The sequence below is a fragment of the Lichenostomus cassidix genome, chromosome 1 (genome assembly GCF_008360975.1).
Source record: "Lichenostomus cassidix isolate B80296 chromosome 1, HeHo_3.0, whole genome shotgun sequence".
Lineage (NCBI taxonomy): Eukaryota > Metazoa > Chordata > Aves > Passeriformes > Meliphagidae > Lichenostomus > Lichenostomus cassidix.
In genome coordinates, this window is record NC_139479.1 from 30,193,731 (window position 1) to 30,209,140 (window position 15,410).

General features: G+C 39.8%; 1 protein-coding gene across 1 annotated transcript in view; it reads left to right on the forward strand.

Moving 5' to 3' along the window:
• The window catches only part of AFF3 (ALF transcription elongation factor 3), a 320,158-nt gene that overhangs the window by 284,517 nt on the left and 20,231 nt on the right, over window positions 1-15,410 (forward strand). Inside the window, exons 13-14 of the mRNA XM_085054866.1 lie at window positions 145-346; window positions 2,820-2,947. Coding sequence (XP_084910992.1) covers window positions 145-346; window positions 2,820-2,947 — 330 coding nt within the window. The remainder of the gene's footprint in view (window positions 1-144; window positions 347-2,819; window positions 2,948-15,410) is intronic.

A 15,410-nucleotide genomic window follows, 5' to 3' on the forward strand; every position in this document is an offset into this window, starting at 1 on the left:
CCAATACTGTAAGCTCGTTTCCAGATACCAATAGACTTTATCCTGCCAGCAGGTTTTAAATTCAGAGTTTTGGTAATATATAAAACATTTACCTTTCTTAAAGCCAGCTTTGTGACACTCCATTACTGTAATTTCCATTTCCAGCTTGGCAATACCAATAAATAAAAATGAGAAAATGCTTCGGTCACCCGTCTCTCCCCTCTCTGATGCATCAAAACACAAATACTCCAACGATGATTTAACTTCCTCCAGCAGACCTAATGGCAGCAGTCTATTACCTTCCATCTCCTCCAGCAAAAAACATAAGGGTGAAATCCAGTCGCAGCCACATCCCGGAGACTTCAATGTAAGTGTATGCTGTTGTTCACAATATCAAGCCTAGCAGTATATTTTCCACTTGTATTGCAATTGTGATAGTTTTGCAGAATGTTATGCAAAAAAAAAAAAAAAAGCTGTAATAATGAATGTTATTTTGTAAGTTCAGCTTTTCTGGTTTGGAGTTTAGCAAGACATAGAAAAAAAAGAAAGAGGGCAGGCTGTAAAACAGGCAAATAACAAAGGCTACGTAAGCAAAACGTAAAAGCTAATGGCCCAAAATGAATGGCTTTAGGCCTCCAGAGCATTGCTTGGGCATGATGCAAGCCCCCTACATTCTCAGTGCATAAGGCCCCTACTGTTTAAGAGCTTACTCAGCTACTGCCTAGCCATGAGTGTGCCTGCAGACAAGTTCTTCTACCTGTCTTAGAGCAAACTTCCTCAGATTCTACTTACACCAGTGAACAGCTTAGCACCAGCCTCACAACTCAGCTCCATCAGAGCCCAAGTATTGATATCCTTATCAGAGAGTCTTGCTCATATTCAGTGTGCCCTGAGCACTCTCCCAGATAAGGCCATACTACAGCACTGAATTGTGGCCTCTGCCTTTAGAGCACAGAGAGAAAGGAGTAGATGCTGCCCCCCTTTATGCATGAATTCTGTGATTACAATGCTGGAGTGAAGAGCCTGTTAGCTCTTTTGACTGAGAGAATTTCTCTCTCTCTCTCTCATCCTTTCAAAAATCATGCTCTACCCTCCAGCCTACAGGACACTGAGCGTAAAATGATCAAGAGCAGAATACTGTCACCTCCTCCTCATGACACTGTTCTGCTTTGTATGAAATACCTAGAAGAAGCAGTTTGGATAGCATCATCTTGATGCCCATTGCTGTACCATCTAGAGAAGCTCTTAAGGCACTCTGGTGCCTGTGCTCCTCTCCTTGCTACAAAAGCTATTCATGTTTTTTATTCTGTATATATTTGTTGTGTTTGTTATTTCATATACAAGAGGCTTTGAAAGCCCAAGTATTAGTGCTGAAGCAGCTTCTCAGAAAACAAACTACCTGAATTGTAGCATTGGCCTCTTCCAGCAACTTCTGCTGTGGGGATAAGTGGCCCCCCTGTATCCATTAAGTATATATGTTTATACTTAAATATATGTGGGGCTTGAGAGCGGAGGAGGAAGTAGTAAATATAATCTTAATTTTGGACATGTTTTCAAAAACAATTTACCATAAATTGTGTTTTTCAAGAATATCTCACAGATGCTTTTGGTAAATTGAAAAAAAATAATTACATTAAATATTCCAGTAAAAAGGCCTTTAGCATATTATAGTTATTCATTTATTTTTCATGAATTAAATGTAAAGTTTTAAACATTTTAACTTCTGAAACATAAATTTAGAGGTTTGTAACCCATTCAGAATTATAATTATGGTTCTTCAGTGGGTATCTTGAAAATAATTTAAATTCCTTCACAGGCAAATGTGCTGGAAATCAAAAGTAAAAGGTGATTGCTTTATGATCCACACCCTTAGCAAACGCATTTCACTGAGATTTTCTGCATAGCCTAGCAATGCACCATTTGGTCAACATTTAACAACCTTTGCAATAAAATTCTTATGTATCTGGTTATTCATCTGAAAACTTTAGCCTGGTGAACTGATCTGGATGTGCCATATAGAGGATGAGAATTCATGAACTATAAATGTTAAATTTAGCTTTGTTTTACCCCATCTTCCCATCTGGCACCTAACTGGCAGGCCCACGGGGTCCTTCAAATTTCTGTCAGAAGCTGCAAGCAAAGCTTGCCCACAGTGGGCTTTTATCCATTTGAGGTGTTTTTTCCCCAAGTCCCTGGTGCCTTTCTGCCTATCACCTGACAATGAACAGCATTTTTTGGCAGTGGTTATCAACCAAAAACAACCAGGGGCCCTCTGTTTTGCACCATACCAGTGGACAGGATCTCACCCAGCAGGTCACTTGGTGGATCGAAGGTGCTCAGGAGGCCACATGAAGAGCAGGGCTGCAGCTGAGAGTGCATGAGACCCTGCCAAAAGACCTGTGCTTCCACTGCAGCACAGAGAAGTGATCCTTCAAGCTGATCAGGGGTCCAGAGCACAAAGAAACCTGGACTACAAATTCGGACAACACAGGCACATCACCAGTGTAGTATGAAATGAGTCAAATGTGAGCTGTGCTCTCCTAAGCAAAGTACAATGCTAGGTTGGAAGCTCTCAGAATATTTTGATAGTTACTAATAGTTCAGCTCAGTTTCTACTGTATATGATATTGAAACTTAAACCCTTTACAAAGTTCTCTGAGCAATATCTGTGAATTTGTGGCCATCAGTGACAGGACACTTACACATATTCCCTACTGAAATAGCAGGAAAACTAACTTCCAGTTTACAACACAATGCAAAGATGCTCTGTTTTTTGTTACTTGGTTTTTATGAAGTTAGTAGCCAATTCCTAAATGTCTTGTCTACTGTTTGTTGTCTAGAAAGCAATTCACATCAATTCAGAAAATGTTCTTCCCTGCAATAAGCCACAGTTCCAAACAGAGCCTTGGTCACCTCTGTCTACCGCACCCAGGGACTGCAGAAGGACAAAGCTTATCTTTGATGATATGTGAGTACACATGACTTTAAAATAAAGAAAACAATGGCATTTAAAGAGAGAAAACGTAATTTGTACAGCAGGAACTGAGACATTGCCAGAAGTATTATAGTAATACTGTAAATTGAGAAATGAATGCCAAATACTATATAAACTTCTTAATTTTTCACCATAAGTTAGGTCTCTAACCACAGAATAGTAGAATTCATAGAATCATAGAGTCATAGAATGGTTTGAGTTTAAAGGTACCTTAGAGATCACTGAGTGTCAATTCCCCTCCATGGGAAGGGCTGCCACCCACTAGACCAGGTTACTCACAGCCCTATTCAACCTGACCTGGAACACTTACAGGTATGGGGCATCCACAGCTTCTCTGGACAGTCTGTTCCCATATTTCATCACCCTCACAGTAAAAGATTTCTTCCTAACATCTAATCTAAACCTTCTCTCTGTCGCTGTTGAGCCGCTAGAAGAGAAAAGACCCGGATTCTCAGCGTGGCATGAAAAAAGAGAGCTTTATTATTTTGATTCCAACTTATATAGATTTTTCAGAGGTCACCCAGATTGGTCAGTCAGAAACCTCCCCCTAGGCCTGATTGGCCAGGCCTGAACTGTCCAAATCTCGAGACACTGTTCTAATAACATCCAAACTTTATCTTTGTTTATAAAACACAGGAGAAAATTCTCATGGGAAAGACCTGTGCTAGCTACAACCCTCCTTCATTCGAATCATTGCCCCTTGTCCTGTCAAAAGCCCTTGTCAAAAGTCCCTGATCATCAGGGAGCAGTGAGGACTGACTATTCCCTTAAAGAACAGAGAGCCAAGAGCCACGATGCAGAATGCAGGTGGCAGGGTTCCAGTCCCACAACACCCAACCAAGGTGCAAGGCGAGCCCAAGGTTGGAGTCATCCCTGCATCCCTGAGCTTTGACATCTGCTGCTGTCATGGCTACTTCTGCTCAGCTAAAGGTATCACAAAGGTAGGGGGACCAAGAAGCAGGAATGGTTAGCATGAGTATCTGGAGGTATACCTGGCCTGCACCACTTCCACTGCATTCTTCACACATCCCTCACTCTCCTCACCTTAAAATAATTTAAGCTTGTAATTGTCTTTATTTTTGGTAAATTAAAATAGCTGGTTTGTTCTCAAGGTCATTTAGGACATAAGCATTATTTAGATAAGGTGTAATGGCAAAACTGAAGGTTGAATTCCTAGTATCTAGAAAATCCATTTTGACTGGTAATGTTATGGTCTGCAAATACTGATATTTGTTTCTGGATAGTATAGATAGTATTGTTATTGTAATTATTATTACTGTTGTTGTTGTGCTTGTTAGCACTATCTGGTCTCAAGGTTAACTAGAGAGACAGCAGCCTCTCATAAAGAGAAATCACATTTCCTACTATAATGTATCAATAATTCCTGTGGACTTCAAAAGGTTGTATCTGGTTCATATGTCAAGAAAAGAGGACTGGTGAGATTAATTTCTGTGTATATTCATGGCAATCATAAGCAGATGTAAGCTGAATAAATGTAATCAGTTTTTCCGCTTCTTTTGGAGAAAACTCTCCCCTGTGTGTATTCTTCTTCTCCCTCTTTCTCCATCTCCCTTCATATTTTTAACTCTCCTGGTACACTTATTCAACAATCTCCATTGAGGAAACATGAACTGTTTGTAAGTACTACCTAACTCTTCATATATCTTAAAATACTTTATCATCTATAATTTACTTGCAATTGCTCAATTTTTCTGCAGTTCAAACGTACATACAAGGCAGAAAGGTGTCAGAGTGTCTGATAAAAGTCAAAATTGTAGGATGTACTCATCTCTTTGGATTAGAAAAAAACATAGTCAGAAATGGCTACAACAGAGCTATTGTATCGTCATCTGATTTTCCCTCAAGCTGCTCGCAAAAAAAAGGGGACTGTTTTTTTTCTTTTTCCCCCTAGGATATTGTCATAGGAGATCTACTTTGGTCACCATCGCTATCATCTGAGAGGCTTTTATCACTAGCTTTCACCATTAGAAAAACAAGTGATTTCCCTGGCAGGCATTCCAATAAAATTGTTTCACCTTTTCAGAGAGAGATGCAATTGAACTGTTCATGTGTAGTGCCTTCCATGTAGAACATCCCCAAGCAACTTGTAGACCACCAAAAAAAATCTAAAAAGCCAAAAACTATAAAACACAGAATCAAATATCCTAATTTGGCCTTAAAAACAGTTAAATGACAGTTGAATGTCTAACAGTTGTGCTAGCTAGAGGAGGGAGATTGTCAGGTACTACAGCTGTCATCCACAGCTTGTAGCTGGGATACACTACCAGAATACCAGCTACACTAGATCTTCATTCTGAAATTCCTGAACAGAGAAGTCACTGAAATGTAGCAGATTAGACTGGCTGCAAATGTTAAATGTCAACAAATATGACTCACATGTTAGAAGGATCAAATTAAACAGGGCAGCCAGTGCCTTTCAAATTTGTGTAGCACCACAGCAGAGGATTTGAAGAAATGCAATACGGTAGGTCTAAATTATGTAGTAATCCTAATGGCAGCATTTGTCCTAAATGGTGCCTATGAAGTATTTCATCTCATAATCCATGAAGTTCTGAATTACTGTAATCCAGCCATGGTTTTAAAGTCTTAATTTTAATCAGACTCTAAAGTTTTTAAGGACTAAATCCCGTATATTTGATTTAAAACAACAACTAATTTTTTTGACCAGTCAGTGTCTCCTTACTTTATTCTCAATTTATTTTCTCTAGATCATTGACAACAGCTGTCACTAGCAATAAATTGGAACACAAGTAGGTCAGTAAAAAGTATATCTTCCTTGGCAGAGTGCTGTATACACACAGACTGCAGTATAACAGTAAATATAGCTAACAGTCTTCAAAGATAGGCAAAAATCTACTTCTCCTGGTTTGCCATTGTTTGCTGACAAATCTAGATACACTAAGAGGTACCCAGCATGCCACATGTGTCAATGACATTAACGCTGATTCCAGTAGTAATTTTCAGTAAGATTTCCTGGATTTTTGGTCATTACTGACTCCATGAAGAGAACATTTTCAAGGCTACATAATAATGCTTCAAGCCATATTGACTCCTGCTGTAACTTCACTGAAAAACAGAATTCCCAATAATTGCATTTAGGACCAAAGTCTGTTCACCTTGAAGTGACAGGCATAGACATCAGGTGGGTGCCCAAGGGCACAGTCCCACACCCTCCTCAAAATACTACATGTGTGATATAAAAAAATAGCAGAGTTTACCCAGTGTCCCAGTTTACCTTACAGCTAAATCTGAACATGCTCCTCAGGATTATTTTCTAACTTGCATTATGAGCTATAATTTCAAGCTTGGGGTGTGGTTTTTCTTCACTTACATTTATTTTCTTTCTTGCCTTATAGGAGCAAGATAATACATCTTCTACAGCATTTTTTTAAAGTTCATATTTTGTTAAATGTCTCTTCCACCTTTATGGATTTACATGCTACCCATCAGCATTGCACTGTCCAAGGGACATATCCTGTGGTGAGATAGAATTCCTGTGTTTGTCAAACAGTAAGCCACATATCCAGAAAATACTCACCTGCAAAGGTGTTACACATAGAACTCATGAAAATAACTTTGCACATCTCTTTGCTTTGACTTGAACTCCAAGTGACTAATTTTCAGTCTTCTCTTCCTTGTTATTCCTCCTCAGAGTGGAAAGGAAAAGGTGCTCTTGGGTTGTGACTCATACATCTGGAAGTGATCTTACTTGAATTGTTCAAAATGCCTCAAGGATTCCTGGAGTATTTAGAGATACTTTTGTAGTGATGAACACATCCTGAGGAGCACAGTTAAGGAACAGAGAGTGACTCCTGTTTCTTCTCATCAGCTATCTAGAAAATAACTAGTCAGACCAACACCTACTACACTATGTTCCTTACAAATTCATATGTTTACTTCAGACTGCTCTCAGTTTCTTGGCTTTAGGGGATTTCAAGACTTCATCTGACCAAACCAGTCTGCCTCTTCTTCCCTTCTTACTCGTGGCACTGAATTTTCTCACAGGTATGCTGACCATGAGAAAATAATACTAGACACCCTTCCCATTATTAGATCATTTAGCTGCCTGTTCTCTGCAAGACTGCATGTCACCTCTAAAGGGACACTTTATGAAGGCTTGTTTTGGTGGGAAATAGATGTTTCATCAGCTCTGGCAGGAGATTCTCACAGGATATAGAATTTTTAGGCACTATTCCCTGTCATCAAAGGAAAGCCAGGGCTATGGACCTTATTTGAACTCATGAGCTACATGCATGCCCCTCCTCTGCAACTGGTTCAGCACTGCTTATGTTTATGTGATTAAACTGTCTTCACTCCCCAAAACAAACAACATTCACTGTCTCCTGAGAACAGTCCCTGTGCTGTCCCCAAGCTGTGCCCAAGCATTGTCTGGGACTGAGCTGAAAACTATGCCAGGGAGAATATTAGCAATTACACAGCATGGATGATCAAATGATAAAGCTGGCACACTTGCCCTCCTTATTTCACTTGCACAGGCATAGCCAAGGAATGGTTATATTGATGGACTCAGATCTGCAATAGTCCCTGAATATTTTGCCAATATTTTCCAATACTTAGGAAATTCATTCATATCAATTAATTTTGATGTAGCTTTTTCTTACTCTACAGATTGACTAGAAAGTATCTTCAGTCCACAGTACATCATAACAATGAGCAAGACAAGGGTCTTCTAGACAGGTTCAGCAAATGCTCCTCCAGGTTCCAGCAACAGAGCTGAATTTCACAGATGGGAGAGAACAGTCTCTTTCACCAGTCTCTCCCAGTCTTTTCGTACCTCTGCAACTGGTGAGCCATGAGCAGATGTCTGCAGTAAGTAATGAGCACACTTCAAACCCTACAAACTCTTTGAGGAGTCTAGATCTCACACTGAATATGAGGAAGTCTCATCTGACTTCCCATTGTGTTTGCTGTTCTGCCACATCTCTGGTTCTTGACAGAGCTTGTTTTCCTTAGATTAGGTTTCTCTACTAATATCTAGAAGTCCATCACAGTGTAACTGGGGGTTTGCCTGCTTGTGCTGGATCACAGAATGGTGTGGGTTTTCATCACTCTCAATGACAGGATTCACAGATGTGACGTGTAAAAGGTAGTCTAATGCCTGTATTTGAGGCTTAATGCCCAAGTCAGCTTTGCTGTCCTTGTGGCAGTGGAAAATATCTTTACGTACATTTGAAGGATGTGCTTCAAGTCCATTTTTAACAATATAATTACCCAGAAGTTTCCCTTTTAGACAAGAAGGTTCACTGCAATTGCCCGAGGGTGCAAAGGCTATGATTCCCCAAGGAAGCCTGAGACCTTTCCTGCTCATTCCTTCAACATATAAAGGATATTTTCATCTTTCAGTGATGACAAACCACACTGGCAAATTATCATAACCTCTTTAGTCTAGAGAATCACAGGCAGACCACTCAAACTTATTTTTAGCCTGGGAATACCCTGTTCATTTTGAGAACCAAGAAGAAGTCAAGGAGCTGGAGAGAGGCTGTGATTACTCAATGCACATGAGGAATATCTATTCCCAAAATCCTTATCAGATGTCTTCCTGGTCTCTAGTGCCTGGTTATGATTTCTTTCAAATCCTGTTATTACCCAAGTGTCTTCAACAGGCTCCAAAGGACGGGATCCCTGGATGGAGTCTTTGTTTCAGGATCACCTGCTTCTTTCAGTGTAGATACCCCGTTCACTGACTCAGGTTTCACATGTACTGTCACCCAACAGTTTCACCCACACCTTTTCTTCTCCCTCACCTGAGCTGGAAACATCAGAGCTTGCTGCCAGGTAGACAGTCTCCCAGAAAGGTCTTTCTGCCTTTGGTTTTCAGATGCTTCTTGAGAATTCAAAGTGTCATTCCATGGCATTTTAAAACAAAATAGACCTGGGCTGCTGTGGTCACACCCTGTCTCCATAGGTCTGACTATAAAGGCTTCCACTCTATCTTTGACTGAAGTTAGCTTTATTCAGAACATCTATTTAACATACATCAAAACAGGCAAAATTGTTGTTCGTCTGCAAGGACACAGTGTTTGCTCCCTCTGCTTTTAAAACAGGAACTCAAGTCCCTTTTGTGAATACTTCTTTCATTCCTCTCTCGTCACTTGTACACTTTGCCCTTGTGTGTTTTAGTCTAGATATTGATTTCACATGGATATCTTCAAGTCATGAATCTGGGTCATACACAAGAATTTGTAGCAGATTTTGACTCTTTCCCATGGTCTTTTGTATTTCACTACACTGACATGGTTAGTCAGGGAGACTTTGCGTTTTTGCCAAAATAGGAGTCTCCACTAATTTTATCCTTCTGTATTTCATTTAAGTTAGATGCCAGGCTTTAATTTTGTCTGCTATTTTTTGCAACAGTAACTCCCTCTCTAGGTATCTGTACCATTCATCTATTCATCTTATCTAAGTTATTGACCTTGTTACACTAAACCAAACAAGATAGTAGTTGTGTGGTTGTGTGACTGGGTAAATTTTTCTCACATTTGGCATAACTCCAATCAGATCCTTTGTTCCTATCTTTCTGAAATGCCTACAGTACTATCATTTAAATGGCTCACTATTAATCTCCTGGCCTTCTCCACTTGCAAGTTCCCCTCCTGAACTTCCAGGCCTGCTGGGTCTGCCAGAGTGAGCGTGAGACTCCTATAGAGCTGGGTACCCACTTTGTGCAGTGCCATGAACTCTCCCCCAGCCTGTGTGTCACTATGTGTGCCATGCCTCAGACACAGCAGTGCCATGTCCCCTAAAACAGAATTTATTTTAAGCTGTGAAATGGGCAAGAGGCTATGATCCATCAGGGGAGAGCACTATTTTGTACAGTAAGACCCACTCAGCTCTTATCATTCACGCCAAAGATGAACATCCTTATCTATGACCCAACATGTCAGACAAGCTCCTGACACATCCTGCTACAAGACAGCAAATAGACTGTGTACACCTGCCTTTCAAGTTATGTGGTTTTCCTGCTCTTACAGGATTTTCTTCTCCTCCTGGACTGAAAGTTTGGGCATACTGGCACAGCTTCAAAACTTGTCATGGGCTTATCCTGGCTAGCCAATTTCTTCTGAGTTTCCTGTAGCTCTGATCATATTCTGAAGTTGCTCATTTTGCTGATCTACTCCTTTCCAACACATTCATTTTTTTAGGTTTTAGATTACTGAAGTTGTGAAACTAGTCCTATATTTAGAATTATGATTTAAGCTGCTTTTACTACATGCAATTGTTGTACACTGAGGAAGAACTAGCTTGTTTTTTTACAACATTTCAGCAGTATTATCTCTGAAGGGTATTAAAATATGCACTTGGCTACATTTATGATGTTTAATTGAACTTTTATTAGGTTTTTTTAATGTGTCCTCATAAAGCACCATACAACAGTATGAAATAATGTACAAGTGGTAGACTATGTAAATGAAGCAGAAAATGCTATAGTTTAGTATTTAGTTCATACAAAATATAAAAATTAGATGAAAAATGTGGTTTTGAATGCAGTATAATTAAAATTGTATATTGGAGTCTAAGCTACACCGTACTCTGTAAATACCAGTGGTTGCTCTGAGTTCCAAGGAGATTATTTTGCAGTAGATGCTGATAAATTACTGTACAAAGTAAGGCTGTTATTGATTTACTTTGTTTGATTCTCTTCCCCCTTTTTAACTGCATGAGTTTACATTTTTGCAATTATCTGCTAAACTGGAGTAAATTAAATTCAGAGGAGGCACCAGAAGACAAAGGTGGCAGAAATGCACTGTAATGGCATAGAGCTAAATAGGATGAGAGAAATGCACACACACAGACATTCACCTGCGTAGTGGTAACACCACTCTAGGAGCTCAACAGCCTGGAAATTCTGAAAGGCTGCTTCTGGCAGAGGAGTAATTACAATGCCCGCAGCCATCTCACCTCACGCTGGGATCCCGTGCAACATAACAAGCAATGGGAATGCTGTCCTTCCCGCTGGTTTTCGACAAGCTCCCAGGGAAAGTGGTGCCAAGGCGAGTGAGAGAAATTCTGGACAGTAGTGGATTGTTTGATAAATTTCATCCTGGATTCAGCCACAGCCATGCTACTGAGGCTGCCCTTGTCAAAGTCATAAATGATTTGAATGCCACTGCTGAAAAGGAAGCCTGGCCTTGTTTGTACTATCAGATCTAGCCGTGGGGGGGTTGTTCTGTAAAAGGCTGGATTCTGTTGCAGTGCCTAGGTGACTGCCTGGTGTTGACTGAGAATGCGTTGAAATGGTTCCAGCGGTACTTGATTGCTTTCCCCAATCAACATAGTAGGGTAAATTCTCCTCGAGAGCAGCCAGTTTCACATAATGACACTTGATCCCAGGGAGAATTCACCAGCGGCCTGACTTAGTTGGCACTGATGCTTTACGCTCTTTCTCTTGCCATTCAGAGAGATATATGAGATGCATTAGAGCAGTATATTAGAACTGCTTTTTGGCTTTGTTGAAGAGGACTATATTTCTAAAAGTACCAACAATCAGATATTCAGAAACAAAAGATTTTCTTGTTCAGTTAATAGAGATAAAACACTTGTTTCTACCTGTTAATTTGACGTCAGATTTCTTTTTTTTTCTTTTAAACAAGAGGTCTGAATTCTGTTTGTAAATCTGGTGTGAAAGTGCTGATGCCAATAGATTCATACAGTTGTAACTAACATAAGGAGAGAATCTGACCCAATTGTCTGAAAATCAGAAGTCACTGAGTAAGTTTCCTTGCGACTTCAGTTTACATTCATGACCAGTAAACATAACAAAGAGTCTTCAATGCTGCTTCTGCTACTTGCAGCCACTCCAGTTGAACCAGTAGCCTAGCACCATTTTAATCTCATGGAAATTTTTTTATTCTCTTGGTTCTCTGGCTGTGGCAAGGCTGTGATCTGCAGGGGGATTGCAAAGCTGAGACCAAAGACCTGAAAAGGGTTTTAGCCACAGATCTTTCTGAATCTCATCAGTGGGAAAACACATTTGCTTCTCCTCAGGATGCCTCTCATCGATAACACACAGTATCTGAAATAAGCTTACAGTGAGATTACCTGTAAAGTCTCCAGACTGAGATTATCACCAGTGTAACCAAATAGGCCAAGCTGCAGAGGAGGTTTGCAGATGGACCTTCACGTTTGTAGCAGAGATAGTTCTTGGTCACTATAGCTTCAGAGTCTGTAAAATCAGAACATGACTAACAAACTTCATAGATACAAAATGTGCAGTATGCAAAAGAGCTATCCAGAATAATTAATTTATGCATCAGTTTTATTATGTGTCTTCATATGTCCACGAGCTGAGACAACCTCTTATCTTCAAGGAGCCTGTAAAAGAGGGTTTTTTTCTTTTTTTTTTTTGATTTCACGACATAGTAATGTAAACCAGTATACTGAATTTTAAAAGACAGATTATGTTCATGTGCAGTGGGAACCTAAACAAAAATGAATTTGAAACCTTTAATTCTCATTAAAAAATCCAGAAAATAATTAAATCAATCATTTTTTGTTACTAAAATTATACAAAAACATACATGGAATGTATTGGACATTTCAGCTTCCCATTTTCACCTAACGTGCACATTAGTTATCTGAATAGAAAGGTCATTAACATGTAGCAATAAATTGAAGAATAGTATTTCATAGGTGGCATAAAGACATCAGAATTTGACTTGGCATGTTTATTAACACTACTGAACAAGTTCTGTGTAAGAAGCTAATAAAAATGATACCCTATCCATTTTTTCCCAATGCATCTTAATTTCTGTTAGGCATGTCCTGATTTTTAAATCAATCTTGTATTTTTCCTATGAAAACACCTAAATGTTCACATGGAGAATATATTTATGCATTGCTTTAAAATGGCATTTTAATAGCTGCTTTTTTTATATTAGATTTTGCAAGCAGCTTAGTACAAACCAATGACTTCAGTTTTTGTATTCTGCTTAACCACCCCGTAGCAGGGCCTTCGCTGCAAGTCTTCTTGGTTCAGGAATGTTCGTGTCTCATGCTAATACCTTCATTACTAATCATAACTCAGGAGAACAAATCCTGCTCCAAGTTGAAAACCATTTTACAATTAATTTACAAATAAGTCAACCATAATTACATTGTGTTATCTCACTTTGTTTTTACAACCTCTTACCTTGCTTCAGACAAGGAAATTAGACATATAGTGCTGGGTGATATATAGGAGGCAACGTTGAAGAGGATGTATTTTAATGACCTGAGTTTGACAGGCTCACGTAAAAGTTCATCACTTTCATCATTTCAGAGAGATGAGAATTGGTTTGTTGATTTCTTCTACTTGGCCTTGCTTTTTGGTACTTCGTAGTAAACCATCTTCCGTAGGTCATTGCACAGGACAAAGAGAGACAGAGCTTAACATTTTTGTAAGAATTCTTTCAGTGTTTCTGAAAACATAGCTATTTTTCTGTATCAAGCTAACACTGTTTCAATCCGTAATATTTTGTAATTGACCAGGGCCAGTTTCAGACGTTCTTCTTATTAAGAATGTCTTCTGGGGCATGGGAGGTATTTGCATTGACAGTAGGTCATGAGATACTGGGACACAAACCTGTCTAGTCCCCTTTCTGACGTAACAGGTAGAGTAAGCTGGGGTGAAATTCCGCTCTGCAGGAGAATAATACTTTTTAAAAAGTTGGGTGTTTTTCATATCAACAAGGTTTTTAGGACAGAAGTCATTCTCAATTAGCCAGACTTGGAATTTCATTTCTATCTAATTATATTTAGCCTTTCTTCTCTTCAAAACAAGGTTGACTAATCTTCTCTGATGCAATTAAATGTCCTTAAAACTGTGTGCCCATTAGTAGAAAGCAATAGACTAAGTAAATACACGGTTCAAATAACCTTATGTTCTTAAGGAAGTTATATGGCTGCCCTCTTCTGTCAAGAGGCTCCCCCATGCTCCCACTTAACCCAGTTATGGATTCTGAGCATGCTCTTACTGCTATTAGCACAAATGTTTTACTCATCCCTCCCGCTTCACCTTTTAGATCTGCATCTTCTCTGACTGACACAAAACATTTTGTTAAACACATGCTCTGAGAAATCCCAGTTTCAAGAAAAAAAGTTAGGAATATGAATTTTTTGGGCTGGGATAGTGGTAATTTTCTTCCTAGTAGCTCCTGTGGTGCTGTGATTTGGATCCATGACCAAAAGCTGATAATACAGGGATGCTTTAGTTACTGCTGAGCAGCACTCATGCAGCCTCAAGGCCTTTTCTGCCTCTCACCCCACACCTCCAGCAGGGAGGCTGGCAGTGCACAAGGAATTGAAAGGGAACACAGCTGGGACAGCTGACCCCTGCTGCCCACACCATGTGTGTCATGCTCAGCATATAAAGCTGGGAGAAGAAGGAAGGAGGAGTGAATATTTAGATGATGCCACTTGTCTGCCCAAGTCACTGTTAATTACATTGAAGCCTTGCTTTCTGTGAGATGGCTGAACACGTGCCTGCCCATGGGAAGCAGTGGATGACTTCCTTGTTCTGCTTTGCTTTATCTGTTAGTCTGTCTTTATGTCAATGTGTAAGTTTTCTTACTTTTACTCTTCTGTGCTTTTACTCTTCTGATTCTCTCCCCCATCCCATGGGAGGGAAATGAGTGAGTGACTGTGTGGAGCTGAGCTGCCTATTGGAGTTAACATACAACAGATTGCTGAGTGGCAATAATAACATGTCATTTACAACACCAAGCTCCTAAAAGCATGAATGGTAAAAACATCAGAACTCATACTCCAACTGCTCAGGAATATCTCTTTTTTTTTGAGATGAGGACAAAGGGATGACACTCTAACCAATACAAAGAAAACTATTTTGCAAGTCAAAACTTCCCTCTCTGAGAGAGACAAGGATGTAGTAACCACAGTATAAGCTGAGAAGAACCAGGACATATTTTAGCTGAGCAGAAAAAGAAGAAGGTCACCTCCCACAAATATGAGACAGGAAGTATCTGCAGGGTCAGGAAATGTGAAGGCTTTTATGAGAGGCAATGACTGAAGATGCAAGGTTATGGTCTGAAATGACATGGTAAATGGCTGTTCTCCACAGTGACTGAGAAAGCTGCCATAGGGAGAGTTTGTGGGAGGAGATGAAGAAATTTGTTTCAGCCATGAGGAGCTCACTGACATGGTGACAAGGAGACATCAGTTTGTTTTCAGTTTGAATGAGAGCGGATAAATCTGGTTACAAATTGACTGGTGAATTCCAGGACAGAGACAGAAGTTGAATTTGTGCCCTATAGTCAGTAGGTCAGGTGGGTTAAGGAAGGGATGGAATCTCCCAGATCCATCCCAGTTTGAGGAGAAATCAGTGGAGAAATTGGCATGAGGAATGCCAGTGGAATTGCTGCAGGTGGCCCAGCACTGAGTCAGAGATGAACCCAGG